The sequence below is a fragment of the Miniopterus schreibersii genome (genome assembly GCF_964146895.1).
Source record: "Miniopterus schreibersii genome assembly, chromosome: 20".
Lineage (NCBI taxonomy): Eukaryota > Metazoa > Chordata > Mammalia > Chiroptera > Miniopteridae > Miniopterus > Miniopterus schreibersii.
The window spans coordinates 26,828,981-26,855,498 of NC_138122.1; the positions used below are offsets into that span (position 1 = coordinate 26,828,981).

The following is a 26,518-nucleotide window of genomic DNA, read 5'->3' on the forward strand; positions in this document are numbered from 1 at the left end:
TTGCCAGTTTGATGCCCACTGGGGGTCGTGCAGGAGGCAGCTGATCAATGACTCTCTCATCATTGATGGTTCTCTCTCTCTTCCTCTCCCTGAAATCAATAAAGATATATTAAAAAAAAAAAAAAAAAGTGAATGAAAAACCCAGCCGGTATGGCTCAGCGGTTGAGCACCGGTCTATGAACCAGGAGGTCGCGGGTCTGATTCCCGGTCAGGACACCGGGGTTTGGGCTGGACCCCCAGCAGGGGGCGCGCTGGAGGCGGCGGGTCCAGGACTCTCACCATTGATGTTTCTCTCCCCCTCTCCCTTCCTCTCTCTAAAAGTCAATAAAAACATATACTTTTTTCCTTCTAAAACAGGGAAGCAATGAACACCGGCCCCTGACCGAGCCAGCGGCTCCCGGGTCCTGGCTTTCGGGGGCTGCGTGGACCCCCCCGCCCCGTGAGCGCGGGGAGCGGGCCCACCCCGCCCGCGTGGCCCCACCCACCGCGCCGGGGCGCGCGGGGCGGGGCCGCTCGCACTCCTTTGCGACGCGCCGCGCGCGCGGAGGGTTACACGCACGGGGCGAGGCGCCCGTGGCGGCCGGTGGGCTGGCCGGTGGGCGGGGCCGGGCCTGGTCTCGTGCTGGGCGGCCGCGGCGGGTTCAGTCGCGCTCCCGGCCGCCCGCTCCCCGCGCCCCGCTCCCCGCGCCCCGCGCCCTCGCCCGCGCCCCGCGCCCCGCGCCCCGCGCCCCTCGCCCTCGCCCGCGCCCCGCGCCCGCCGCCGCAGCCATGTCCAAGGAGCCGCGGGCCGGGCGGGACGAGATCCTGGAGAGCCGGGTGCTGTGGGAGCCCGACCGCAAGAAGCGCACGCAGATGGACCGCTTCCGCGCGGCCGTGGGCGCCGCCTGCGGCCTGGCGCTGGGTGAGTGCGCGCGGCGGGCCCCGCTCCCCCGGCGGCCGCTCCCGGGCCCCCAGGCGCTGGAAGCACCTCCCATGTCCGGTTTCCCTCTTCTGGGGGTGGGAGCAACCGCCGCACTTGGGTGCCTCTCCCAGGGGTGGGGCGCCTCGGACTTGCCCCGGGGGGGGTGCCCCCTTTCTGTCACCTCCTGGCTTTCAGGGTGCTGGGTCCTGCCTGCAGCGTCTCCCTGCGCGTAGGGCGCCCTCTCCCTGGCGGGGCCCCCCCGTGGCCTGGGACCCTTGGGTGCGGAGGGGCCCCTTGCTCTCGAGGCTCCTGCTTGTGAGGTGAGGGGCTCCCCGGGGTCTTGCGCTCCCGCCTGAGGCTTCCTCTCCCACGCGGGTCTTTCCGCCTCGCAGCGCGTCCGTCCGCTCTGTTGGTGGGGGTCGCTCGCCGGCCCACAGCACCTTGTCCTGTCCCCCGTTGGCCCCCCACCCCCCAGGCCGCCTGCTAGAAGGCCAGGTGGGATTTCAGGGCGCCCAGGAGCTGGGCGGTCAGCGGGGAGCCGGCCTGGGGGTGGGGCGCAGCCCGGGCCCCTGCTCTCCCTCCCAGCCCCAGCCCCGAGCAGACCTGGACGGGCCCTCCTTCCAGCCGCCCCGGCCTCAGGGGCCACCTGGCTGGGTGTGCGCCGGCCGGAGGCCCCTGGCCTGAGAGAGGCTTGGGTGTGCTGTCCCCCGGCCCTGCTGGCCTGTCCCGCCCCCGCTGGACCTCTCCTCTCCGCCTCTGGGGTTTTCAGCGCATCAGGGCCTTTCCTCCCCTCTCACCCCTCACCCGTCTGCAGCGGCACCTGTGACTCTGTTAGTGGCACCCCCTCGGTCGGCCACCCAGGATGGGGGGACGGAGGCCTGCCGGTCCTCTGGCTGGCACAGGGTGTCCGCCTCCGCTGCACAGCCTCCTCCCAGCCCCCTCCACCCGCCGGGTGCCTGCAGCTCTGGGGCCCTGGTTTCCTCTCCCCCCGACTCTGGTTGGTCTGCCTGTTTCCTGCTTTCTCTCCCCCAGTCCGCCCAGCGGGCTTGAGGCGGGTCTGACTTGTCGCTCCTTGTCGCAGGCTCACAGCGGCCCCTTGTTGACCGCGGAGTTGCAGGTGGGTGCACCTGGCATCTCCTGGGCCCTCCAGAGCAGGCGGCGTCTTAGCTGCCCCCGAGCCCCCTTCACCCAGTCCCGTGCCTCTCACCCCCTCTGCTCCGAGGGAATCAGCGGCTGGAGGCAGACGGTTCTTATTTTCCTGGGCCTTTCATGCAGTAGCTGATGAATTAATGTGTGTTGGACTCGGGGGAGGGCAGCTTTGGTTTCCAAGAAGAGCTGGGAGCTGGCCCGCTTTCTGCTTCTGCGTTACCTGGCCTGGAGTCCGTCTCTTCTTCCCCGCCGGCGACTGCAGTACTGTCCTCTGAGAGCTTGTCCAGCCCTGACGCTTTACTAGATGATTTCACCGATTTCCTGTAGGGGCGGCCCGTCAGGTGGGCGAGACCTCGCTGTAATCCGACTGCCTGGGTTTTGAACTGGCTCCCCCGCTTACTAGCTGTGTGGTCAGGTGGAAGCCTCTGGATAACCCCCCGCCTCAGTTCCCTCGTCTGTAAAATGGGCCACCCCGTCACCGGGTGATGGCATGAGGGTGACCGCAGGTAGTCTGGCCCAGCGTGCACCTCAGCCTCGCTCAGGCCCAAGGATGGAATGGGGGGCAGGGTTCCCCAGCCTCTCCACCAGCCTGTCTTCGCAGACCGCAGTCAGCATGACATTTCAAACCTTGCAGTTCCGGAGGGGCACACAGACCCTCGTGGAGTTCCAGCCTCTCCCACCACCAGGGCCATGGGCCGTTCTCGTCACTGCTCCTAGCTGAGCTGGCCTGAGGACTCCCCCATGCCCAGGCAGACCCCCCTCCTCCCCCACATGCCCAGCATGACCCACAGGACGTGCTGCATGTCCTGCCCTCTCATAAGGGCAGTGACACTGCTTTGGGGTCCATGCTCTTTAGAAGGACCGTTCCAAGCGCCTCTCTGAACATACCCGCTGTGGGCACGCAGCTGGGACAGTGCCAGCCCTTAGGAGGCCGTGTCCCTGTTCTCAGATAGCTGGAGTGTAGCGTAGTTGTGGGGCCCGCTCCAGCGTGGGAGCTGCAGGGCAGCGCTGCCCCCTCCGGGGCCTTACTGCAGCGGCCGGTCAGGAGGTGCAGGCCGGGCTCAGGCCCCCTGGGTGGAGAGGAAGAGAGGTGGGTGGGAAGGGGGGCTCGCGGGTGCTTACAGGCCGGGCAGGCGCAGGGTTAGTGACAGTTAATGTACAGTCAGCACTTCCGATGGGACGTGCCTGACCCCTTTTGGGCACTTTGCACGTGGTAACTGACCTGATCCTCAGCAATGGGCCCCGTTGGTGCAGGTTTTGTGCTTTTCGCTCAGTCTCGGGGGACAGAGCCTCCACCTCCTCCTGGCCTGAGAGCCCAGCATGCAGCCGGCTCCATGTCTTAGCTTGTCAGGGACTAACTGTCACAGCCTCCCTGCGTCCCCCTCCTGCGAGTGACCGGGACTTCCCGTAACTCGCGCCTTCCCTCTGCCCAGCACTGTCCTTAGTGGTTTGTGTGTTTTGACTCATTTGGTGCTCGCAGCGTCCCTGTGATAAGGGCCATTAGCTTCCTTTTGCGGAGCAGGAGACTGGCGGGGCCTGGCCCGGGCAGTGCGCTCCGGGCCTGCGTTCCTGCAGCTGTGCGGAGGCTCCGCCCGTCCTCACCGCAGCCCATTAAAGGAGCCGCGTTGGCCCCATTCTACAGATGGCAGTGCTGAGGCTCAGAGAGGCGAAGCCCTTGCCGAGATCATGGTCTAGCAAGTGGCAGGTCCCCCAGCCTGGCCCTGGAGTGCAGGGTAAAGTCTACACGGTGGCAGGAGCCGTGGCCTTCTCCACACGAGGGAAACTGAGCCCCAGAGGGGCACGTGGCCTGCTCTCGGCCCCCAAACACGGTGTCTCAAGTCAGGACTGACCCCAGCTTTGCAGACGCACTGGCCCGGGCGTTTCCCCCATGTGCCCTGCTGACCGGGCCTCCGTCCCCTGCACAAGACGCATGGGGAGGCGCCGGGCGAAGGTCTCGCGTGGGCTTGGAGGATGTGCAGCCGTCATTCCTATGGACCACAGTCCCTTTCCTTTCTGAGCTCCCAGCCCTGAGGTCCTGTCCCCTGCCCTCAGCGGTGCGACCTCTGGGTGGGTCCTTCTCTGTCCCCCTGGCAGACCCGTTCACTCCCGCTCCCCTTCCCTGGGCTCTGGGCCCCCTCCCAGTGTCCTAGCCCTGCCCCCAGCTGTCGGCCATCTACCTCCCCTTCTGCTCACAGCCCAGCATGACTAGGGACAGTGACTGGCGTCACAGAGAGAAGTGGCAGTGCTGGAAGGCAGGGATTGCTGTGTGCCTTCCTCAGTGTGTGCCCGCTGCCCCCAGGGACGGGCACAGCGAGGACGGTAGACTCTAGTTGACCGAGGGCAGTGGGAGAGTCCAGCTGTTGGTCACCTTCCCGCTGGTTTCCTAGGCTGGGAGCCCTGGCACGGGGATGTCAGTCCTACTGACACATATTGAGTTTAAAAAGGCCCGAGCGGGTCGGGATGTTCCCCAGGTCCCTGGCATGAGAAGGATGCTCCTGCTGTGTCCAAGTGGGCGAGGGACGCGTGACATCTCTGGGGGAGAGAGCGCCCTGGTGGGTGACCTCCGGGCAAGGAATGTTCTGTTTGCCCTATGACCTTTTACACTTTTGTCATTTTGAGTTATGTGACTGTATTGCTCACTCAAAGGCAAAAATAAGTAGATAATTCCCCAACTCCCCCCAACGCTCCCCAAACCTGTGCTGGAGCGAGGGGCCGTCAGCAAGCTTCCGGTTCTGACCGTCCAGGTTTCCTGGGCCTGTTTGGCGTAATAATAGCAAACTCTCCACGTGGCTCTGATGACGCCCAGGCCCGTGCTGAGCCTTTTACACACGGGCTTATTTAAACTCTCAGTGGCCCTGTGACGAGAGGGTGCAATTCCATTTTACAGAGGGGAGACTGAGGCACAGCGCTGGCAGCAGTAAGTTGTTTGAGGTCCCACAGCGAGTAAGCGGATCTGACCCCTGGCCCGGGGGCTCCAGGGTCCCTGTTCTCAGGCGGGCTGGTTAAAACAACCGGAAATGGCTGCCTCATTGCTCTGTGCTCTTTGGGGACTAGCGGGGGGTGGGTTCACGTCACTGAAAACGCAGATCCCCTAAGCCTCTCACTGGATGCCCTGCGCGCCCAGACCTGCCCGTGGTTCCTCAGGCGGGTCCGTCCCTTACTGAGCTGCCAAGAGCTCCCTTCTGAGGGCTACCTGAGCTCAGCGCCACTTTATTTTATTTTCAGGAAACTATGACGACCTGTACCAGTGGTCAGTGGAGTCGTATTCCGACTTCTGGGCCGAATTCTGGAAATTCAGCGGGATTGTGTCTTCCCGCATGTATGACGAGGTAGGTGGAGGCCTCGTCACGGGCGCCTGCCTTGCGGCTGCTCTGCAGTGAAGCGTTCATTTGGGGAATCACGTCATTTCTGCCTCTAAAACCGCACATCAGTGGGGGGGGTGTCAGTGCCTGAGCGAGTTGGAAGGGACTGTGTTGGGGTCACAGCCCTGTGCATACTCGGGGCCCTTGGACGCGTGGGGAACCCTGGTCCTGTCCTGGGACCTTGACGATCCTAAGTATTTGGGCATCGTTTTTATTTTCTTAAAAAGTTGTAAAATTGTGGTAAAATACACATAACAGAATTTCCTGTCTTGACCACGTTAAAGTGTACGGGTCAGAGGTACTAAGTGCATTCACAGTGTTGTTTAACCTGATCTTTTTTTTTAAGCCTCACCTGAGGATATGTTCTTACTGATTTATTTTATTTTCTGTTAATGCTCATCTGAGGCTGTTTTTCCATTGACTTTAGGTAGAGCGGAGGGAGAGAGAGAGACGGGGAATCAGACCCTGACCCCTCAGTGCCGCTCTGACGCGCTGACCACGGAGCCACACCCGCCAGGGCCGTTTTTATTGATTTGAGAGAGAGAGAGAAACACCGATGTGAGAGGGAAACATCCACCGGCTGCCTCCTGAGTTCGCCCCAACCGGGATCAAGCTTGTCACCTGGGTGGGCGCCCGACCAGGAAGGGGACCCGGACCTTTCCCTGGGGGGGACAATGCCCTGACCGGGGCCCTGAGCATCCATTTTTAAAACCCTACTGAGGAGTAACTGACATATAGCCGCGTGCATTTCAAGTGCGCAGCGTGGCGACCGGACGCGTGTGCTTTGCGGAGTCAGCGCTTCCAGTGCCCGCGTCATGACTTGTGACTTAAACCGCCTTGGAGGGCACGGTCCCCGTTGCCTACCTGGGACCAATGTTTTCCAATTGCTGCCGTCCAGGGTCCCCTGCAGGCCTGGGGCAGGTGCTGCGGGCTCCGGGGAAGGGGTGGTGGCCACTGCTCCCGGTGTGGCCCTCACGCGCGGGCGTCCCCTCCGGCCCTCCCGCAGGTGGTGGACACGTCCAAGGGCGTGGCTGACGTGCCCGAGTGGTTCAGGGGCAGCCGTCTGAACTACGCCGAGAACCTCCTGCGGCACAAGGAGAACGACAAGGTTGCTGTTTATGTGGCGAGTGAGTCCCGGGGCCACGCCCACTGTCCCCGCTTCCTTCCCTCCTTCCCTCCCTCCTTCCCTCCTTCCTTCCGTGGGGATACAATGCTGGGACATAAAATTACCCGTAAAGCGTGAAGTTCACTGGGCTTCAGCCTGTTCGCAAGTTGTGCAAAGGCACCTCTATGCAGCTCTGGGACGTTTCCATCCCCGAAGGAAACCCGTGCCCGTCAGCACCGCCCCCCATGCCCCAGCCCCAGCCCCCGGCCTCCCCACCTGCTTCCCTCCTCCGTGGGTTTCCCTGCTCTGGACAGTTCATGGAAGTGGAACCACACGCTCTGTGGCCTGTGTCTGGCTTCTCTCACTCAGCGTCGTGTCCTCAAGGCTCATCCACGTTGGGGCGTGGGCTCCTTTTCATGGCCGAGTAATATTCCACCGCGTGGATAGGCCGCATTTTGTTTAAGCACAAGAGACCCTTGAAGGGCTGCCCTGCCCTGCCCCAGGCGCCCGGAGGCTTTCGCAGACCCCACTGGCACAGGAGCCGTCTGGCACCTTCTGCGACCCTGAGGAACTGGAGCCCCTTCCCGCCTCTTCCCGCTCCCTGGAATGTGTGTGCGCTTTGCCCACTGGCTCCCGCACTGCACGACGCCTGGCGCTTCCCGCTGGAAAGCGAGCGGGGTCAGACGTGAATCTTTAACAAGCAGAACAGAAACAAAATAAACCTAAAAAACAGCAACACACGCGATTGCTAGTCAGGGTTCCGGGTGGCACCGTGGTTATAGCCGCAGGTCAGCTGTGTCTGTCACACTCCCCTGTGCCCTCTCCCCCCACCTGCCGTCCCCTCCTCCCTGCCCACTGTTCCCTCTTCCCCACCCGCCACTCCCTCCCCTTTAAATATCTGTGCCCCTTCTTTTCATGAGCTCTTCCCTCCTCATATTTGCAGTGGGAACAGGTGCCCTCAAGACAGGGCTCAGATTGAGTTCACAGGGTCCTACATCGGCCGGTCGCCGGCGTGGGGCCTTTACGTGATTGTTTCGCTTCCTGCATATTTCTCTGGTTCCTCACTGCCCGGCTGCGTGAGTCCCGCTCCGGCTCGGGCAGGCCCCGTGTGCCCGCTGCCTCCGCGCAGGAGGGGAGCCGGGGCAGTGTGCCCGTCGTGTGTCCGCCCTCAGAACAGCTTTCTGCTCAACACGCTGTGTCTGCACAGTGGGTCTCAGGTTGCTGCGTGTTTTCACAGGATAGGAAATTATCTGGGTGGGACTGTGGGAGGGGCAGCCGCCCAGCGAGGTGGGGACACAATGGGCGGCCTGTGTAACTCAGCAAGTCGGGAAAGCCGCATCTGTACCAAAGGGCAGTCAGCGTGTTTATTTACTTTGGCAAAGAAACACTTTGTGTCCTAGACCCCAAAGGCGTTTCCCCCGGGAATAAAGTGTTTGCATAAAAGGTAATGAGCAAACCATGAGTATCTTCCGGGGGGAAAGTGTGTTCAAATGATTTTCCTGCAACGCTGTACCTTCGTGGTACTCCTCTGCAGAGTCAGTCACTCTTCAGTTAGTAAAAGCATTCCCACTAGTAAACAAACCGTCAGATGGCCAGCTCTGTGAGTGCGCTTCCTTGGCTGTTGTTCCCCTGAAGCCCAGGGCACCACCGTGGTTCGAACCCCCTGCGCCCGAGCTGGGTCACCCCCCTGAGCCCGTGGTCGATGGGCGAGTCTCCGTCGGAAGCTGTGACTCGGAGCCTCTCTTCCCAGGGTGGCCGGTGCAGGATCCGTCCCTTCTCTCTTCCAGGGGAAGGCAAAGAGGAAATCGTGAAGGTGACCTTTGAGGAGCTGCGGCAGCAGGTGGCGTTGTTTGCAGCAGCAATGAGGAAAGTCGGTGTGAGGAAAGGAGACCGCGTCGTGGGTGAGCATTGTGGTTTAGGGGGAAGAGACCAAGGCTGAGGGAGTGGCCGGGTGCGCCTCTCCCGGGGGAGCTTACGCAAGTGAGCATTCAGGAGTGTTTGCCAAGAGGGCGGGAGAGCTGAGTGGCCTTATCATATGTAAACCAGGTCAGTGGCTGGCCCGTGTCTGCCCATTTCAGTGACAGCTGGGCTCAGAGCCACTGCTCACCGTATGTTCCTGGACTAGGAAGGACTCAGATGGTGAGGGACGCACCCGGTTGCCCCCATCTCCGCCCTCGATGGAGTGTCCCGCATACCTGCGGGTTCACCTGCTTCATCGAGGTCTCAGACGTTTCCTCCTCAGAGGCCGTCCCTGGAAAATCCGATGGAGAAACCCATCCACCCTCTCCCTGCACCTGCCCAGTTTTCCTTTGTCGTCCTTACTGCCCACCTGAAGTCTCAGGATTCTGTGTGCGTGTCTGTCCTCCAGCACTAGGGGCTCTGTCTTCTCACTGCCGCGTCTCCAGGTGTCGCCAGTGCCTGGCCCGTAGCGCGTGTACAATAAATATTTAGTGAAGGAAGGAATGGAGGCCGGGCCGGTGGTCGGAGCAGGCATCGTGTGGTTGAAGCTCAGTGTCCCGGGCTCTTCTTGGCCCAGTTCAGTCTGCACCCTCGTAAGGTCTAGAAAAGGAATTCCGGAGGTTCTCCAATTTTTTTCTTCCTTCTAATTTGCATTTTCAAAAATCTCCGTGTGAAGCTGAGAGGAGAGACAGAGAGCAGAGTGTGTTGGGGAGACCACCGAGCCCCCTGGGCCATGCTGTCTTTGGGGGACACCTGGCTTCAGTGCCCTGAATGCTTCAGAGTCAGGCTGGCACCTGGTGACCTGCCCGTTCCGCTGGGACACTGACTTGCCCTGACCGTAGCTGGGAGGACAGGGTGGGTGTTGCTCAGGAGAGCCCAGGAGGATCGTCTTGGGGATGGAGTCAGTGTGGAGATGCCTGAGGGGCTGCAGAGAAGAGGCCTCGCTGTTCCTGGCTCAGTTCTCATGTCTGTGACGTGGTCGTCTCCTGGCTGTGGGTCTGTCCCTGCCACGTCAGCTGGGCCACGCAGCCTCCCTGGGCAGTGAGCCTGCCCTGCGGTGGGGCTGTGGCACCATCGAGAAGCTGCAGTTTGCACTCGTCTCCAAAGCAAATATCAGGACCTGCCCTGCCGGATGCTGGGCAGAGCCCCTGCCCCTTGAGACGCTGGCTGGGTGGGGGGGTTGCCCGGAAGCCAGAGAAGCACAGGTACCTCCTGCTCTGGTCAAGTGCAGTTCAGAGCAGCAGAAGGGGGGGCACGGGAAGTTTAGGGCGATCCGATTAGACCGTGGAGAATGGGTTAGAGGGGTGACGGGAATGGGCTTGCTGGTGGTGGGCCATCCACACGAGAGGTGTCAGGGCAGCTGGGTGGGTGAGGAGGGGTGGGGCCGGCTGTGCTCCTTGGGCAGACCGGAGCCAGCCCCGTTGCCACTCCTGCCCAGCTCCCGGGGCATGTCTTTGGAAGCCTGCTGCACCCAGCATGCCCTGAGCCAAGGCTTTCTCCCCGGGTCCCTTTTGCAGGTTATTTACCCAACGGCGTGCATGCCCTGGAGGCCATGCTGGCTGCAGCGAGCATTGGCGCCATCTGGAGCGCCACATCCCCTGACTTTGGTGTGAATGTGAGTCGGGGTCCCTGCCGGGGGGGACATTGCTGGGCCCATGTGTGCCCTGGGAATGCAGCCCACCTGGTATCTTGTGTAGGAGCCAGTGGGGCAGAATTCCCAGTGGGGCTGTGGGGCTGGCAAGGCTGGAAGGAAATGATGTCACGATGGCCGCCTGTCCCCCAGCCAGGGACACTAGAATAGCAGGAGAGGAGCCAGAAGGAAGGGGGTCTTGCTTTAAGGTATCAGGCTGTCCCATTGTGTGTGTGGTGTGGGGCATGATTGTGGCCCCCGGGGCTGGAATGAATCCCCCACCTGAAGGCCTGGCAGGGAGCGGAGCTCCTAGATGGACTGGGGGTGGGGGAGTCTGAGCCCCCGATGCGGGGCGGGAGGGTTCGGAACCCCCTGTGCCAGCTGCTTCCGGCTCAGCCGCACCATCAGCGGCTGCTGCTGCCCTTCACCTGTGCTCTAGGGTGTCACCACTAGATGCCGCTCTGGCCACCTCTGGTCCCCGTCCTGCCGTGCAGGACTTAGCCAGGGGAGGGCGCTGCGTGCGTGTGTGTGCATGTGTGTGCGTGTGTGCATGTGTGTGCGTGCGTGTGTGCGTGCGCGTGTGTGCATGTGTGCGTGTGTGTGTGTGGTCATCCTTCCAGTTCATGGTCAGAGCTGCACTGGGTGCAGGAAGTGTGAGGGCACCAGGTGTGGGCAGCTCTGCCCTCCCGGCCACCTCAGCACACTTGGTGCCCAGAGGTCTCTGCAGACGGGTTCGCCCCAGTCTCGGGGGGCAGGCCCTCGGTCAGTCAGAACACGACAGGGCCAAACGCCTCCCATTAAGACCGCTGCTCTGCCCGTCAGGTTCCCCACCTGCCAGCCCCACCGAGACCTTTGGGTCCTGCGTTTTTCAGCCTCTTTGCTATTTTCTTTGTCTCAGTTTCCCTTTGGGTTGGCGGCATTCTCAGAGATGTTGGGGGAGTCCAGCCTCTGGTGCCACACGGCCCTGGCAGCGTCTTCAGATCTCTGTGGGTGCGCGCCCCTGTGCGTAAGCGGGACGGCCTCGGGCTCGGCCCCCGTCCACGCGGTTTGGTGCTCGCTGTGGGTCCCAGCGCTTTACTGGTTGCTGGGCGCCGCATGCAGGTCAGACGCCTGGCACAGGTGTGTTTGCTTCGTGGTCACGTGAAAGGAGCTCTCCCCTGGACTGAACAGCCGCCAGGTGGTTCCAGGTGCTCGGAGATCGCCACCTGTACCTGACCAGCCCGTACAAGCTCCGCGGCGTCGCGGGACCTCTGAGTCTCCTCGGTGCCAGGGCCCAGGCTTCTGATTCTGAGACCCTGGTCATCTCTGCTGTCTGTTTGCTGTCACTGTGAGCGAGGGTCACCCCTGGGACATCTGATCCCTGGGTCCCTCCCCCTCAGTTTGTTGCCACCTTGAGTCTGGGACGGGGCTGGGCGAGACGCTGGGTTTCGTGGAGATGTCTCTGCCTCCGCCCAGGGCTCCCGTGTGTGTTCGGAGCCCTTTCTGTGAAGTGGGGAGCTGTTCCATAGCGCAGACACCCTACAAATCGCTGTCTGATAAACTCGGACGTGGCTGTTCGGTGCTGTAAGTCCCCTGGTGTTTTGTTACACGTGCGCCTTCCCCCAGCGATAGGCGCCCCAGGAGCACGTCGTGGTTTGCTTGGCTGTGACGGGGACGCAGGGACAGGCCTGTGCACTGATGACGCTGTTTCTCTCCCTGGAAATGCAGCAGCCCCGGTGGCTGCTGAGGGGGCGCCTGCGGGGCACCCGTGACAACTCCCTCCCCTCCTCAGGGTGTCCTGGACCGGTTTTCCCAGATCCAGCCGAAGCTCATCTTCTCCGTGGAGGCCGTTGTGTATAACCGCAAAGAGCACGGCCACCTGGACAAGCTGCAGCAGGTCGTGAAAGGTGTGCGGGGGCCGGGGCCGGCCTGGCGGGGCGCGGGCAGAGACGGAGCCCTGCGGGACTCGCCGAGGCCAACCCCCTGCGGAGCCCAGGGCCAGATACTGTTACAGAAGGTAGCAGTGCCCTGCAACTTTGTATTTCCTCCTCTCCCCTCAGGGCTGCCCGACTTGGAGAGAGTGGTGGTGATTCCTTACATCACCTCCAGGGAGAAGATCGACATCTCCAAGATCCCCAACAGGTAAGCCAGACCCTGTTGGTGCCGGTCATTGTTTCCTGTGACGTGTAGACTGTTGGAGAGAAAGGCGTTTTCCCTGGACGTGCCCATCAGTTCGGGCATCTGTGTAAACGGGGTTCGTGGGGGAGGGGGAGGCGCACGTTCCCATTGGCTGGAACGTCCCGCGGCGAATCGTTTTCCTGGCTCTGGAGCAGGAGGCTTTGTTTACCGCATGGAGATGAGTCATTTCGATGCTCTTTTGAAAAAATATATGTTTTTATTGATTTTTTTTTTAGAGAGCGAGGAAGGGAGAGGGACGGGGGAGGGAAACATCAACGATGAGCGGGGATCATCCAGCGGCTGCCTCCTGCACGCCGCCTGCTGGGGGTCAGGCCCGCAGCCCCGGGCAGTGCCCTGACCCGAATCCAGTCGCTGACCTCTTCGTGCGGGTCGGTGCTCGGCCATCGCGCATGCTGGCTGGGCTAGTCATTCACGCGCTTCAAAGGAGACAGCCGCCCCTGTCTGCAGCACCATTAAAGTCCTGTCTGCTTCCCTCCAGGTCCCACGAGGTTGGGAGACGAAGCCCCCGCCCCCCCGGCTTCCACTCGGGGAAGGGTCTGTTTCCGGGAGCCCAGGCCCCGGTCCGGCCGGACTCCAGGAGCGAGGCTGCGCCTGGGCGGGGGGTTCGCTCTGTGTGATCCCATGCGTTTCGCCCACAGCATGTTCCTGGACGACTTTCTCGCGGCCGGGAAAGGGGACCAAGCGCCCCAGCTGGAGTTTGAGCAGCTGCCCTTCAGCCACCCTCTCTTCATCATGTTCTCGTCGGGCACGACTGGGGCGCCCAAGTGCATGGTGCACTCCGCCGGGGTAGGTCCCTCTGCACCCGGCCCCGGGTTCCGGCGTGGCCCCGCTTTCAGGGGGTGTCACCTGGAGACCTGGAATCGAGCTGAGCGGGGAGAGCTGCTGTGCCCAGTGCTTCGGAGCCGTCACCACTGTGATGGGGACAGTGCGCCAGCCCTGGCCTCCTCGCCGGCCCGCCTGGCAGCTCCCTCCACACCCAGCTCCCCGGTTTCCCCCCAGCTGCCTTAGCTGGGGGAGAAGAAAAACCCCACTGTTCTTGGCCAAACAGAGGCCCACAGGGAACTATAGACGCAGCAGCTGCTGTGTGTCCCGGTGACAGTCTTCCTCTGTCACCTGCCCCTGCCTGTCCTCCATGAGGGGGGACAAGGCTCCGGGCAGCCTGTTCTAGAGACAGTGGTGGGGCGCCGAGCTCTGACCTCGCCCTCGTCTTTAACTGTGACTCTCAGTCTAATCCCCACTCCCCCTCCTGAGGTGGCAGGTCCCCTGGTGCCCAGAGCTGATGGCCGGCAGGAGCCTGTCAGGTTCTCCGTCCTCAGGCCCCTCGGGTCAGGCAGCCGGTGACGTGAGCACCACTTACCAGGGGAGGGTGCCAGGGTTGGCCTCCTGGGGACGGAGACCTGTCCCTGTCCCGGGCAGTGTCTGTGACAGGCCCGCTCTCCGAGCACCTCGGAGGAAGCAGCTGCTCAGGGGCCTCTCCCCCCAGGGCACCCTCATCCAGCACCTGAAGGAGCACGTGCTGCACGGGGACACGACCAGCAGCGACATCCTGCTGTACTACACCACGGTGAGCGCCGGGCGGAGCTGCCCATCTGGGGCAGGCGGTTCTCGCCCGCTCCGCCGCTTTGGGCGGTTTTGCAGGATGTCCAAGGTGAGCGACAGGGAGGGGCCGGTCCTGCTGGTGACGCGTGTCCGTCTGTCCGTTCCAGGTGGGCTGGATGATGTGGAACTGGATGGTGTCTGCTCTGGCCACGGGCGCAGCCCTGGTCCTGTACGACGGCTCCCCGCTGGCGCCCTCGCCCACGGTGCTCTGCGACCTGGTTGACAGGATAGGGTGGGTACCCGCGTGGGACTCCCCACCGCCTCTCGCCCGAGTCGGGTGGCAAGGAGAGCTCTGCCCGTCTCCAGCTGCCCCGGTGCTGGCGGCCCTGCGCCGCGCCCTGGGACCCTCCGCCGCTGGGTCGCTGTCCTGTGGGGCTGGGCTGGGCGGCAGTGGGCTGCTGAGGAGCAGAACAGAGGCTGGTTTAGAGGAGCGTCTTGCCCGTCCTGGTCCCAGAGACTGTGAACCCCGCGGAGGAAGGGCCCCCTCCCCCCCAGGCCCTCCTCCCTGTGATGAGTCATTTTCAGAAACCGCCCGAGACCTGCCTCAGCGGCGGGTCCTCTGCTGGCTCCGCTCTCGGCCAGCCCGATGGTCGGGTTTTCGGGAACGAGAACCTGGACGCCAGCCACGCTCTGGAGCCTTCTCGTTGCCCTGAGCCTGAGTCTGTGCGGGGGCAGGCGGGGCAGCCGCGAACGTTTTTAAATCCTTGGCCATTAACGTTTTAAATAGAACTCCACCCGGCCTGGGAAATGTTCAGATCCTGACATTTTGCTTGATACCAGCTGGGGTGGGTCTTTCCTAACGAGATTGTTTCCAGTGAAAGGTTAATCAAATCCCAGGAAACCAAGTATCAGTTCAGCCCAAAACCATGACCTGTCTTGGGTTTCGCACGTATTGGGAGTGAGCCGCTCACTTGGGAAAGAGCCTTGAAGAGTTTCTGGTGATTTCTCTCCCTCCTTTGTCCTCAGCATCACCATCCTGGGAACAGGGGCCAAGTGGCTGTCGGTGCTCGAGGAGAGGAACCTGCGGCCCGGTGAGTGTGGCCCTGTGTCGGGCCCCGCACTGCCAGCAGGGAGGCCACCCCCGAGTCGGGCGTCTCCCACCCGCGGGCCGGCTGCAGGTGCCGGGTGGGGCTTTAATCTCTGATCCTCTGCACAGCGGAAACCCACAGCCTGCAGACGCTGCACACGATCCTGTCCACCGGCTCCCCGCTCAAAGCCCAGAGCTACGAGTACGTGTACAGGAACATCAAGAGCAACGTCCTGCTGGGCTCCATTTCAGGTGTGGGGCTGGGCGTTGGCGCCAGGGGGGGCCCGCAGGGCACAGAGGAGGTGGGGACACGACCGGCTGGTCCCCACGAGCGGAACACCCTCGGACCCCGCGGCGCCTACGGTGGAGCTGATGGGCGAAGCGTCCGTTTCCCGGGAGCCCGCGTCTCGGCTTCCAGTGTGGCCTTGAGAGGTCATTTAGTCTCCCCTCCAGCAGGGACGCTCGGTCTGAAATAAGTCGCTGGACACGGGCTCTCGCCAGTGTCTCGGTCCCCTCCCCCGTTTCTCCGGAGGAGGAGCCCGTCTGGGACTTTGCAGTGTTTGCCTGAGAGCCGCTGACGCCCGTCCTCAGGGCCTTTCTGTTGCTCGTTACTGAAGGACACGGGAGTCTGAATCCCGTCCTGTTGCCTCGCAGGTGGCACTGACATCATCTCCTGCTTCGTGGGCCAGAACGTCTCCCTCCCGGTGCACAGAGGGGAGATCCAGGCCCGGAACCTGGGCATGGCCGTGGAGGCCTGGGACGAAGAAGGTACGGCCCCACTGCGGCCGGGACGCGGTGAGAGTGGTGACTGGGAGCACGTGTGCGCGTTTGCTCGGAGTCAGACCCGCTGACCTGCAGGCCGACGTCCCTCGAGGCTGGTTTAACAGCCCCGGGCTGCCCACCTGAGAGCAGGTGCTGGGCTCGAGCACAGATGGAGCGCTGGGTGCTCGGGTGGGTGCAGGTGGGCAGGTGCCCCTGGCGTCCCAGCCTGCAGTGCTGTTGGGGTAGCCCCACTGCCTTGCCAGCCGGGTGCCCTGGCCTTGCCTGAGGACCTGAGGGGGCCGGGGCTGCCTCTCTGCTGGTCCCGGGCAAGCCTTTGCCTGAGCCGTGGCCGTGTGGCCGAGTCAGCAGAGCGGGTGCTGGAAGGATGAAGCCGGGCGACGTGGGGAGGGGACATCTACGCAGGGTTTAGAAATAGGCTGTGTGGCAATGGTGTCATCCGGGGGGTGTCGACGTAGCAAACACACAGGAGTAATTAAACAGGACGTTCGGGGAGAGGTTTGGGGGAGTTCAGGAGGGAAGGTCACTGGGGACAGAAGCATGTTGCCAGCGACCCCGAGGGCGGCACTGGGTGCGGGTCAGCTCTGTGCCTTTGCACGTGTCCAAAATGCTGCATAATAGGTGCGAGAGAGAGAGAGGCGTGTGTGGCTGGGTGTGCCCTCCGTGACGTCCTTGCTCCCGCAGGAAAGGCGGTGTGGGGGGAGAGCGGGGAGCTGGTGTGCACCAGGCCCTTCCCCTCCCAGCCCACCCACTTCTGGATGGACGAGAGTGGCAGCAAGTACCACAAGGCCTACTTCTCCAAGTTCCCAGGTAGGCGGGCAGGCAGGGCGGCGCCCGCGGGCTGGGCCGGGCTCTGGGTCTCCCGTCCCCCCAGCGGAGCCCGGAGAGGCCGCTCGCAGCGTGTCCCCCCGCGGGCTGCTGGCGAGCTCTGGGTGGCACCTCGTCACTTGAGCCTGGAGGTTTAATCTGGGTTTAGTTTCATCTTAACCACCGTCCGTGCCCAGAGCCCCTTGGCCTGGTGGTGGCAGGAGCCTGGCTGCGCGTGGGAGGCCGGAGGGCCACTCGCGTACTCGGGGCGTCCCTGCCTGCGGGGAGAGGGCGCCTGTGAGGTGTCTGGCCTGGGCCTCTGCCCTCTGTCTTGCACCCTGTCACCCAGGCCCTATGGAGAGGTTGGGGGCGCAGAGAGGGTGCTTTGGCAGTAGCCTGTCAGTCTTCCAGACAGACACCCCGCGGGCACCTTGCCCAGGGCAGGGGAGTCTCTGGTGTAAACCTCCGACTCCTCCTTCCTCTCAGCTCGTCCATAAGCAGGCTGGAGCCCTGGTGCCTGGAGCTGCAGACTCCATCGCCCGGCAGCCGTCTGCCCCAGAGCTGTTTGTCCTAAATGCTCGCTTTCCGCAGCCTCTGGAAATAGTTGACTTTGCATAAGCCACACGTGGGGAGTCAGAACATGCAGGCGGCGGGCGCCCTCGCCTGCCCGCCCCGCCCTGCCGGTTTCCGTCTCTGCCGACGGGTGACCAGCCCCTCTGCCCCGCAGGTGTCTGGGCGCACGGGGACTACTGCAGGATCAACCCCAAGACCGGGGGCATCGTGATGCTGGGCCGGAGGTGAGGGTCTGTGGTCGGCTTCGCTCCCCTGGACAGTTCTCCTGGGATGGGGGCTTTGTGGTCTTGGGGTCCCGCCACAGCTGGGAGGGAGGGACCCGTGGGCAGGTGGAAGGCGCAGGGAGGTGACGGGTGTGTCCACAGGAGGGGGCTGCCTCGATGCCTGGCTTTGAGTTTAGAGAGGGAGGGGGCTGGTCGCCATCAGGATGGGGCCACGAGCCCCCGTGACTGGTCTGATGTCTCCGTGTGGGAAGGGGTGGCCGCCACCCGGCACCTGCACCGCACACCTCGCTCGGGGCTGCTGTGCGCTCATGGCCTCGTCTCTTTCCAGCGACGGGACACTCAACCCCAATGGAGTGCGGTTCGGCAGCTCGGAAATCTACAACATCGGTACACGGCTTCCCTTCCTCCCGGGTTCTTGTCGAACCGTCTGGGAAGGGAGGGGTGTCCTGGTGGGGAGCCCACACGTCTGCTCTCCAAAGATCTCACCTCTCGGTGGGGCCCCAGCCCACGCGCCTCCTGGCGTGAGCGGGACGTTCGTGAGTGCGCCCTCCCAGGGACGCGCCGGCCTCGTGGCCTGCAGCTCTCAGGGCCTTAGAAGGGGAGCGTCCTTTCCAACCCCCGCCCGAGGATGTTTCTTCCATTGCTTTCCAGAGAGAGTGGGGGGGGTGTGGGGCTGGGGCCGAGCCTGCCGCCCAGCGAGGGGCCCTGGAGTGCGCGGCTGACGCTCCCCCTCCCCGCAGTGGAAGCCTTCGAGGAGGTGACGGACAGCCTCTGCGTCCCCCAGTACAACAGGGACGGCGAGGAGCGGGTGGTCCTCTTCCTGAAGATGGCCCCGGGCCACGCCTTCCGGCCCGAGCTGACCAAGCGCATCCGGGATGCCATCCGCCTCGGCCTGTCGGCCCGACACGTGCCCAGTGTCATCCTGGAGACCAAGGCCATCCCGGTGAGGCTCTGGGGCTGCCGCCTGCCCCCTGGCAGGGGCGACCAGCGCGCTGTCCCCTCCCCGGCCCGCGCGTGCGGGGTCTCGTCTGGAGGCTCGTGCGTCCCCATTGCCTGGCAACAAGTCCTCTTTCCTGCCACGCTCTCTAACCCGTCCTGAGCTGCGTTACAGGCGCCTTCTGAGAGCAGGCCCAGCCCTCGTGTCCCCCAGCTCTCCCCGTGAGGCTTCCGTGTGGCCTCACAATTACCGACGAGGGAATTAATTGCAGCTCCACAGAGCCGGAGGGCGGCCCCTCCCGCCCGCCCACTTGCCGGCCGCTGGCGGGGAGAAGTGCCGCTGTTCAGGGCGGGGAACCTTCCCTCTGCCAGGGGCCCCTTGGGTGTTTATAACGTCATTCCTGGGCCATACAAAATTATCAGCGTAAAAGTAGCCGGTGTATTTGGTCCGACATTTAACTAACTCGCCCCTAATGGGATGGCTGGGCTGCTGCTCTCTGGTGAGGCCTTGGCGGGTCCAGACCAGATGACTCCTGGCCGGACGTGGCCGGTGGCCTGGACGGCCCCCACCCCCGGCTTGGAGGCTCCGAGGGCTGTGCCGTGCACTTTGTAGTTTGGTGAGGTTCTTGGTTGAGGCTCCGTTTCCGGTGGCCGGTCGGTGATGGAGCCACAGGAAGCCGGAGGGAGAGTCACAGCCGGTCTTTGTTACATAATAACCTGTAATAAAGTAACGCAAATAATGGAACGAGGGACCCCGAGAGCTGTGCTCGCTCCCTTCACCTTCCAGCCTTGGGGAGGCACTGTCACCCCGTTTTGCATTCGAGGAACAAGCTCAGGGGTTGGCCCCCAGCCCCCCAGGTGTGGTGGCCCCTGTGCCTGGGAGGCCTGCGGGGGCTCGGGGCTGGGGGCCAAGAGCCATCCCCTCCAGGCCTGGCTGGGTCGCTCGGCCTGGGTCCGACGTGCGGGTGGCGGGGCCCAGGGGCTCCCCCCTCGGGGTGACGCGCCTCATCTCTGTTCTCTCTGTGACCCCAGTACACCGTCAACGGCAAGAAGGTGGAGGTGGCGGTGAAGCAAGTCATCGCGGGCAAGGCTGTGGAGAACCACGGGGCCTTCTCGAACCCGGAGACGCTGGACCTGTACCGGCACATCCCCGAGCTGCAGGGCTTCTGAGTGACCTCGCAGACCCCGGCCCCCGCGGTGCCGCAACGTGCGTCCAGGGATTACTCAGACCGCTGGCCGCCGGGGGACACGCGCCGTGTCTGGGGGCTTGGGAAGGGTCTGCCGTCCATCTGGGGGGGCCGTCTGCCCCTGGGGGTCCACTTCGAGGTGTTAAGGTGCAAATCTGTTCCTCCTTTACCTTGGTCTCTGGCCCTGGCCCTGGCCCCTGGGGGCCTGTCCATCAGCCGTCCCAGGGCTCGGCCCAGCGTGACTTCCCGCCGCCTTCTTACAGCCGGTTGTGGGGACCCGTGGCCGACCGCCGTGCACTGTCTGGTGGATGACAGGACACGCCACGTGCCGCTCCCGCTGGAACTGGGTGCCACCGACCAAACGCTGGGCGCTGCCCGGAGCACAGCTCCCTCGGGGAGCGCGAGGACTTCCTGCTTTAACAGGAGCTCTTTGTTTCATGGGCTTTGAATGTTAGAAAGTCTCTGATGTGAATCGTCTGCTGTGTGGGTGTTTGGAGAGCTGGCGGCCCCCGAGCGGTGGTCACCGAGGATCCTGGGAGACGGGTGTCGGGGCCGTCCGCCCCGCCTGGGGTTGGCAGCAGGTGCTTGTATTCTCTCTGGTCAGCACAGTCCTGTGACCCCTAGTGCTCGTTTTTGTACTTTTAAAGTGGAGCACAGGGAAGTACTTTCTGAACCCCTTTCCTCCTGGGTTATAAAACTGTAGGGGAAGGTGCCATGAGGAATGTAACAATAAACAGACATGTGTGTGCACATGACACGCGCCGTGTGCCCCGTGTTCTCTCCGTAGGATGCTGGTCGTGCTGATGGGTGGCCGGAGCCGTGCCCTGGGGGAGGCTTGGTCCAGGTGCTCGGGCATCTCCTGGGCCTCGAGGGACCTAGTGACCCAGGAGTGTCTTAGCGTGAAGTCACACCCGGAGGGTGATCGCGTCCTCATTGGGCTTCCCCGGGGCTCTGGGCAGGTTCCTGGACACCAGCTCTTATCCTGTCATTGCAAGAGCCACGTGTCACTGGGACTGCATCTGGCTGCAGGGCCCAGGGCCCAGGCTCGGCCCCATAGGGCTTTGTCCCTCATCCCAGGGAGCTGAGGCTGGTTGGTCTCCAGGGCCGGGCGGGGACTGCAGCGCCCAGCCTCTCCTGCCGTCTGCGCTCTGCTGTCCGGAGCGAGCGCGTGGCTGCCCGTCTCCAGCTTCCCACCTGTGTTCCGGGTGGGGAGAAGGGCCGGGTGGGAGGCCCAAAGCCCACCCCTTTCAGTCCCTTATCAGCAAAACAGTGGCTTTTCTGGAAACCCCACCCTGTGCCCGTCTGCTCCTGCCTCATTCCCCCTGAGAAGGGGATGGGCTGACCTAGGGAACCAAACGAAAGCGGCAGGGGCTGGAGCGCCCAGTGGGCGGGTGGGGTATAGTCTGCGGCCACCAGGCAGCCTCATGGATTGCGAGCCAGCTGTCTGGGTTCGTGGCTCAAGCACTTGGGGCCTCAGCTTTCCCATCTGAAAAATGGGACCACCAGGAAACGCCAACTTGGCCATAGGAACAGATGCTTTGAGCCCGTGGCCAAGGGTGCAGATCTGAGCTGCACATTCGTGCAGCTCGTGAGGCCCCACACCTGTTCCGTTGTTTGGATCCAGTTTAGAAATTGGGAAGTTTCACAGCCTTTCTTGAAACCGATGTAACGGCTCCCGCAGACTGCCCGCCCAGCACCGCCAGACACCTTTTTAAGGCCTTGGCATGATTTATTTATAAAATTGAGAGGAAGGGAGAGGGAGAGAAACACTGATGGTGAGAGTCAGCGGTCGGCTGCCTCCTGCACGCCCCCTGCCAGGGACTGAGCCCGCAGCCCGGGCCTGTGCCCTGACGGAATCGAACGGCGACCTCTCGGTGCTCAGGACACTGCCCCACGAACCGAGCCTCACCGGCCAGGGCTGGGGGCAGCCCTGGAATGTCTAGAGTGATGAAAAAACAAGTGACACCACTGTGAAAACATCAGCGCCACAGGTCACTGCCGCTGCCGCCAGCCCTCGCGTGGCACGGCCTCTAATTGGATTTCGAGGGGAATCAATTCCTGTGTCAGGAAACTTTAAACGAGGGCGCTCGAGGATGGCGGGTGCCCCACTGTTTCCGCGTGATTGAAATTGCGGGTTTCCGAGCGGACGCTATTTATACCCTTCAGACAACGGCGCCTTCGGGATCCCGCTGCCGGAGCTGCCCGTGGGATTCCAGGGAAGCCGAGATGTTCAGGTTTTTCAGGGCGACGGCGTTTTTGCGGCTTTCCCCCTTCCCTCTCCTTTCCGAAGCCACCCGACCTCGCCCTGCGCCGGCGGGAGCGCCGGGTGCCCGCCCGAGGATGTATCACATAATTGCTTTCCTGTCCGGGCCGCGCCTGTCTGGGCTGCCGCGCAGACGTGACAATTCTATTAGCCGGCTCCTGCATGGTTGACCTTGCAAATTGAATTCCGGGAGGTCAGCCCTTCCGCCCGCTGCTAGATTCCACGATCGCAGTTCGGGGAGGGGCCTGGGAGGTGGGGGGACTGAGATGTCCGGGTCTGGGCCCGTCCTGCGTCCCCCCCTCGGCTTCCCAGGCAGGAGGCGCAGCCCGTGATCGATGGGCCCCTGCCCGCCATGGTGCCATTTGCCACTCCCTCAAGGTGACAGTGTCATCTCTAATAGTCCATCTTCAGAGCCGAGGTTTATTTTTAGGCTGGGAGTCGGCCAGCCCTCCCAGAGAACCTCGAGGAGCTGAGGGCATGGCTCCCGACCCTGGTGGCCAGGCAGCTCTTCAGGGATTCCCGGGCTCCCAGGGGTGGCCCCCTGGGGTGCAGGAAACGGTCTGTGTCCTGACCCCCGCGCTGGTTGCTTGAACTTCACGCGTGCAGAAAAAACGGAGCTGCGGTGAGGTTGTAGAGGGATCGGCGCCCTTTGCCTGGCTGGCGGGAACCAGTTTCCTGGCTCCTCAGAAAGGGAAACAGTCGCCATGTGACCCAGCGTTTCCTCCCCCAGGTACAGGCCCCAGGGGTTGAATCAGGGACTCGGACAGGCATCCCCACACCTGGGTCCCCAGCAGCACTGCCCACGGCGGCCAAAGGGTAGACACGGCCCAAGCGTCCGTCACGGGCGATGGACAAACAACCGGCCCGTCCAGCCGGTGGGATTTTACTCATCCGTAGAACAGAATAAAATTCTGGTAAACGCTGTGACAGGGACGAGCGTTGAAAACATGCCCAGTGAAATAAGCCAGTCACCAGAGGACAGATGGACGGAACCAGCAGATTCACAGATGAACAGAGCAGAGGTCTCCTGGGCCAAGGGGGAGGCGGGAACATCCCGAAAACCGGCGAACTGGACGTTTACGTGGACAGTGGCGTGGCGTGGGGGTCCTGTCTCAATAAAGTCTTTTACATACAGCAAAGGAAAAGGTCTGTTTACTAATAATAATACTTCCAGGAAAAAGGTGAGGGGGTGAGAGGCACCGATCGGCAGGTGCGGAGCAGCTGCCGGGCGTGAAGCACGGAACGGTCGGTAACAGTGTGACAGCCACGGCGCCAGGCGGCCCGAGGCTTACCGGGGTGAGCGCTTAGCAGGTCACGTGATGCCTGTGGCTGGGACGGACGCCTGAGACCAATATAACCTTGTACGTCAGCTGTAATTGAGAAATAAAAAATGAAGAAAAATAAAAGCACCTGAAACATTTTCCACGTCCAGTGTTTCAAGGACCTAATTACGAACTTCATGCTAATTGTTCATTGGTTATATTTCGCTCAGTTACTTTAACAAGTTGCCAAGTGCGACACAAAGCCGGCAGTTAGCATCCTGCAATCGTGACGAGACCCAGACGGGTCACTGAGCCCGTCTTTGCCGCGCGTCTGTCCCTCGGTGCTCGGTGTCCTCACAGAAGGGATGGGACCCGGCTGCCGCAGGCACACAGCAGGCTGGTCCCAGCCGGCTTGGGCCGTCACCTCTCTAGGGACTCAGTGTCCACATCTGTGAAATGGGCATGTGGCACGTGGATCCCACGGTTTCTCTTTCTTGCTGTTTCTGTCTCTCTCTGCGTTTCTCTGTCTGTCTGTCTCTCTTGCTCTCTCTGCCCGTCTCTCCCTCTCAGCTGATCGCTGTGCTCGGCTCTCCCTTCAGCAGCCATCCGGGCTCCGTGCTGTTAGCAGGAGCCTCTTCCAGATGGTGGGACGGATTTGAGCTGAGAGCCTGGCGCGCAGCAGACGCAGGGCTAATTCTTAATGATGACGGAAGGCGGCAGGAACCTGCCTGGGTTGGGCCGAGAGGCCTGGTCCGGCTCGTGCTGTCCGCCGGGTCCCGGCCTCTGCTGCAGGGTAGGTGCGGTCGATTATCCTGGAGCCAGGATTCACCTGCGGCCTGGGCCGCTCCTGGTCTGGCCTCAGAGTCGGGAAAGCCGGGGTCGGCTGAATCCAGGACGGGAGCCACAAAGACCAGAGCCCCCCTGAAAGGAGCCCCTGAGTCACAGGGGGCGCGTTGGAGGTGCGGGGGCCAGGATGCGGGGCAGGCCGGGCAGGAGGGGAGCCCAGCTGCCCCGTTACTGAAATGATGCCGGCGGAGCTCAGAGTTGTCGAGAAGCCGAGAACCAGCAGCATGAAGATGTCGCACAGAGAGGACACCCCAGGAACCCGTCTGACGCCACCGCCCGGGCGGGCCCCCGATGCCCTGGACACCGGGTGCCCCCTCTGCTCCCAGCCCTGCCAGCCCAGCCGCGCCTGCCCGTGGGCAGCTGCAGGGTTTGCGGTGGTTGCCGGGCCTCAGCTGCTTCTGGCCCGGGAGTCTGCAGGCCCCGGCCTGGGCTGCGGGTCCGCGCCCCCCACCTGACCCCAGGGCCTTTGCAGGCCCCTCCCCTCCGCATGTTTGGTTCCCTCACCCTAAGAACTCGCTCAAACTCACCTTTTCAGCGAAACCTTTCCTCCCTCCCCTCCCCCTCCCCCTTCCAAACCCGGTACCCGTTTCCCATCACCCTCTGCGGGTTGCCGTCATCAGACCGACTCCCTTTGCCTGTTTATTTGGTCGGCGGTGTTCCTCCTGCACCGAGTGTCAGCTTCCCCTGAGCAGGGGGTTCGGTCTGATGGTCTGACACCCCGGCCTCTGCCGTGGGGCCCGGTGCCTAGTGGGCCTAACAAATGTTTGTCCCAAGAGTGAATGAAAGTCAGGCTTCGGGAGAGCAGGTTTCACCCTCTGTTCTGCCTCCCTCCCCCTCTCCCTCCCCCTCTCTGTCGGCACAGCCTCCTTCCCCAGCAGCCTCCTTACATAACCAGGCCCTTCACTGTGCAAGGAGCTGTCAGCTGCTCTGAGCGGCTCCACTGGGTGTTCAGAGCCTCTCCTTTCGCTGCAGGAGCTCCCTCCAGCAGGAGAGGGCCCCTGGCACAGCCCAGAGTGGCCCCGGGGCCCAGAGGGCCCTGACCGCCGTGGCCAGCCTTGCGCTCAGGGTGCACATCTGAGGGTGGGAGGGGAGATTTGGTCTGTAAGCCAGACGGGAGAGGCTGCGTGTCCTCGAGTGCCCCTAAGTACCCAGCGTGTTTTGGGGATTCAGGCGACACAGTGTCTCCAGCTCAGAGACTCACTGGTGTCTCTAAAACCTGCAGGAGCCAAACCGAGCCCACAGGCGTGGGGGGGGCTCTCACTCGCTGCCCTGGGGCCACCCACCTCTCCCGGGGTCTCAGCCTGTGGAAAGTGCCTCCCCCAGCCGGGTTATGTGCAATCTCGTCCTCACTGGTCTCATGGATTCGTTTTCCACACTCTCTGTTCTGAGCAATTAATGGACGGTTTACACTTCAGGTTAGCGCATCGCACCTGATGGATTTGTAAATGTCAAGGAGATAATTGAAGTGCACTGTGGGTCGTGTGGCTCCCAGGAGGCCACAGCTCGGGGGTGCTTTAACAGGCATTTAATAAACTTGGGGCGCCCCCCCCAACAGGTGCCAGTCGGCCTGGGGGCTGGGGCAGAGCTCAGCGCACCAGCTTCTGCGAGGCCCGTGGGTGTTCATGTTTTCTATTGATTTCACTGAGAGGAAGGGAGAGGGAGAGAGACAGGAACATCATCAAGGAGATGGATCGGCCGCCTCCTGCACGCCTCCCACTGGGGATCGAGCCGCACCCTGGGCCTGTGCCCTGACTGGAAATAAAACCGGTGCCTCCTTGGTGCCCAGGAGGGTGCTCAATCCACTGAGCCACAGCGGCCCGGCTCTGGGGACAGCTAGGCCTCGGTTCAAACTCCAGCCCTGCCATTTGAATGGCTTGGAACAACCTGACGATACCCCCGAGCCTCAGTTTTCTTATCTGTAAAATGGGGGCAACATGCCCCCCTCTAATTTTACTGGTTTGTCACATGGGAAGGAAGGTCCATTTATAGTGGACATCTGTTGCTCTGACCCTCTCTGCACCCATTTTCTGAAAGCTCCCCGATTCTCCTTGGGGACCCCATCCTACCCTCTCTCAGGCTGCGGGGTTTGGGCCCAGCTGATCTTTTCCCAGCTCCAGGTGACTCAGGCCTGGAAAATTAGCATATTCATCCCCTTGGGCACAATGATTGGCCTCAGGGTAAGCATGTGATCTCACTGTGGCCAATGATTTTCCTTCCCTGCCATTCTTCTGTTGACCTAGAATCCTAAGGACACTGGGCTCCTGGAACCAGCCCGACCTGAAGCTGCAGACACTTTCATTACATGAGCCAGTAAATCCTGCTCGATTTTAGGGTTTTGTCGTGATAAAATACAACACTGTTCCAAACCCCATGGTTCCAGACCAGAAGCAAACCCTTGGCCCTTTGTAGGCGAAATGCAACGACTGGACAAGCCAGTCAGCTCCCACTTGGGTCCTTCAGGAGAGGACCATGTAGGACCACATCCAGCCGGCGCTGGTATCCGCTCTCCACGGCCAGTTCCACGATTCCACGGCAGCCTGTCCTGTGTGGGGTCCTTCCCTGTACCCCTGTGGAACTGCAGAGCTTTGCCAACCCTGAGAAGCTAATTAACACTAATCCTGGCAGGGCCTGAAACACTCTCGCTTTCCCACAGGAAGCTCTCCTGAGCAAAGAGGAAAGAATAAATGAAATTTGAGAGAGAGAAAATACTCAAAAACGGACACAGGCCTA

General features: G+C 62.5%; 1 protein-coding gene across 1 annotated transcript; it reads left to right on the forward strand.

Moving 5' to 3' along the window:
• The first annotated feature begins 722 nt into the window (after positions 1-722).
• On the forward strand, positions 723-20,203 carry AACS (acetoacetyl-CoA synthetase). The gene is made up of 18 exons (XM_081122521.1): positions 723-901; positions 5,276-5,379; positions 6,419-6,539; positions 8,305-8,418; positions 9,994-10,091; positions 11,878-11,992; positions 12,146-12,227; positions 12,923-13,070; positions 13,768-13,848; positions 13,991-14,115; positions 14,850-14,914; positions 15,040-15,162; positions 15,565-15,678; positions 16,375-16,500; positions 17,225-17,294; positions 17,623-17,681; positions 18,035-18,237; positions 19,263-20,203. Exons 1-18 carry the CDS (start codon positions 769-771, stop codon positions 19,398-19,400), a joined length of 2,019 nt encoding a protein of 672 aa, XP_080978647.1. The 5' UTR covers positions 723-768; the 3' UTR covers positions 19,401-20,203.
• The last annotated feature ends 6,315 nt before the right edge of the window (positions 20,204-26,518 follow it).

What these genes read in the sequence shown, in the direction of transcription:
- AACS (XM_081122521.1), top strand. Translation starts at nt 769, where the DNA reads ATGTCCAAGGAGCCGCGGGCCGGGCGGGACGAGATCCTGGAGAGCCGG. An exon ending in ATCTCCAAGATCCCCAACAG is followed by an intron (nt 12,228 to 12,922) that starts GTAAGCCAGACC and finishes TTTCGCCCACAG; the next exon opens with CATGTTCCTGGACGACTTTC. An exon ending in TCCTGCTGTACTACACCACG is followed by an intron (nt 13,849 to 13,990) that starts GTGAGCGCCGGG and finishes TGTCCGTTCCAG; the next exon opens with GTGGGCTGGATGATGTGGAA.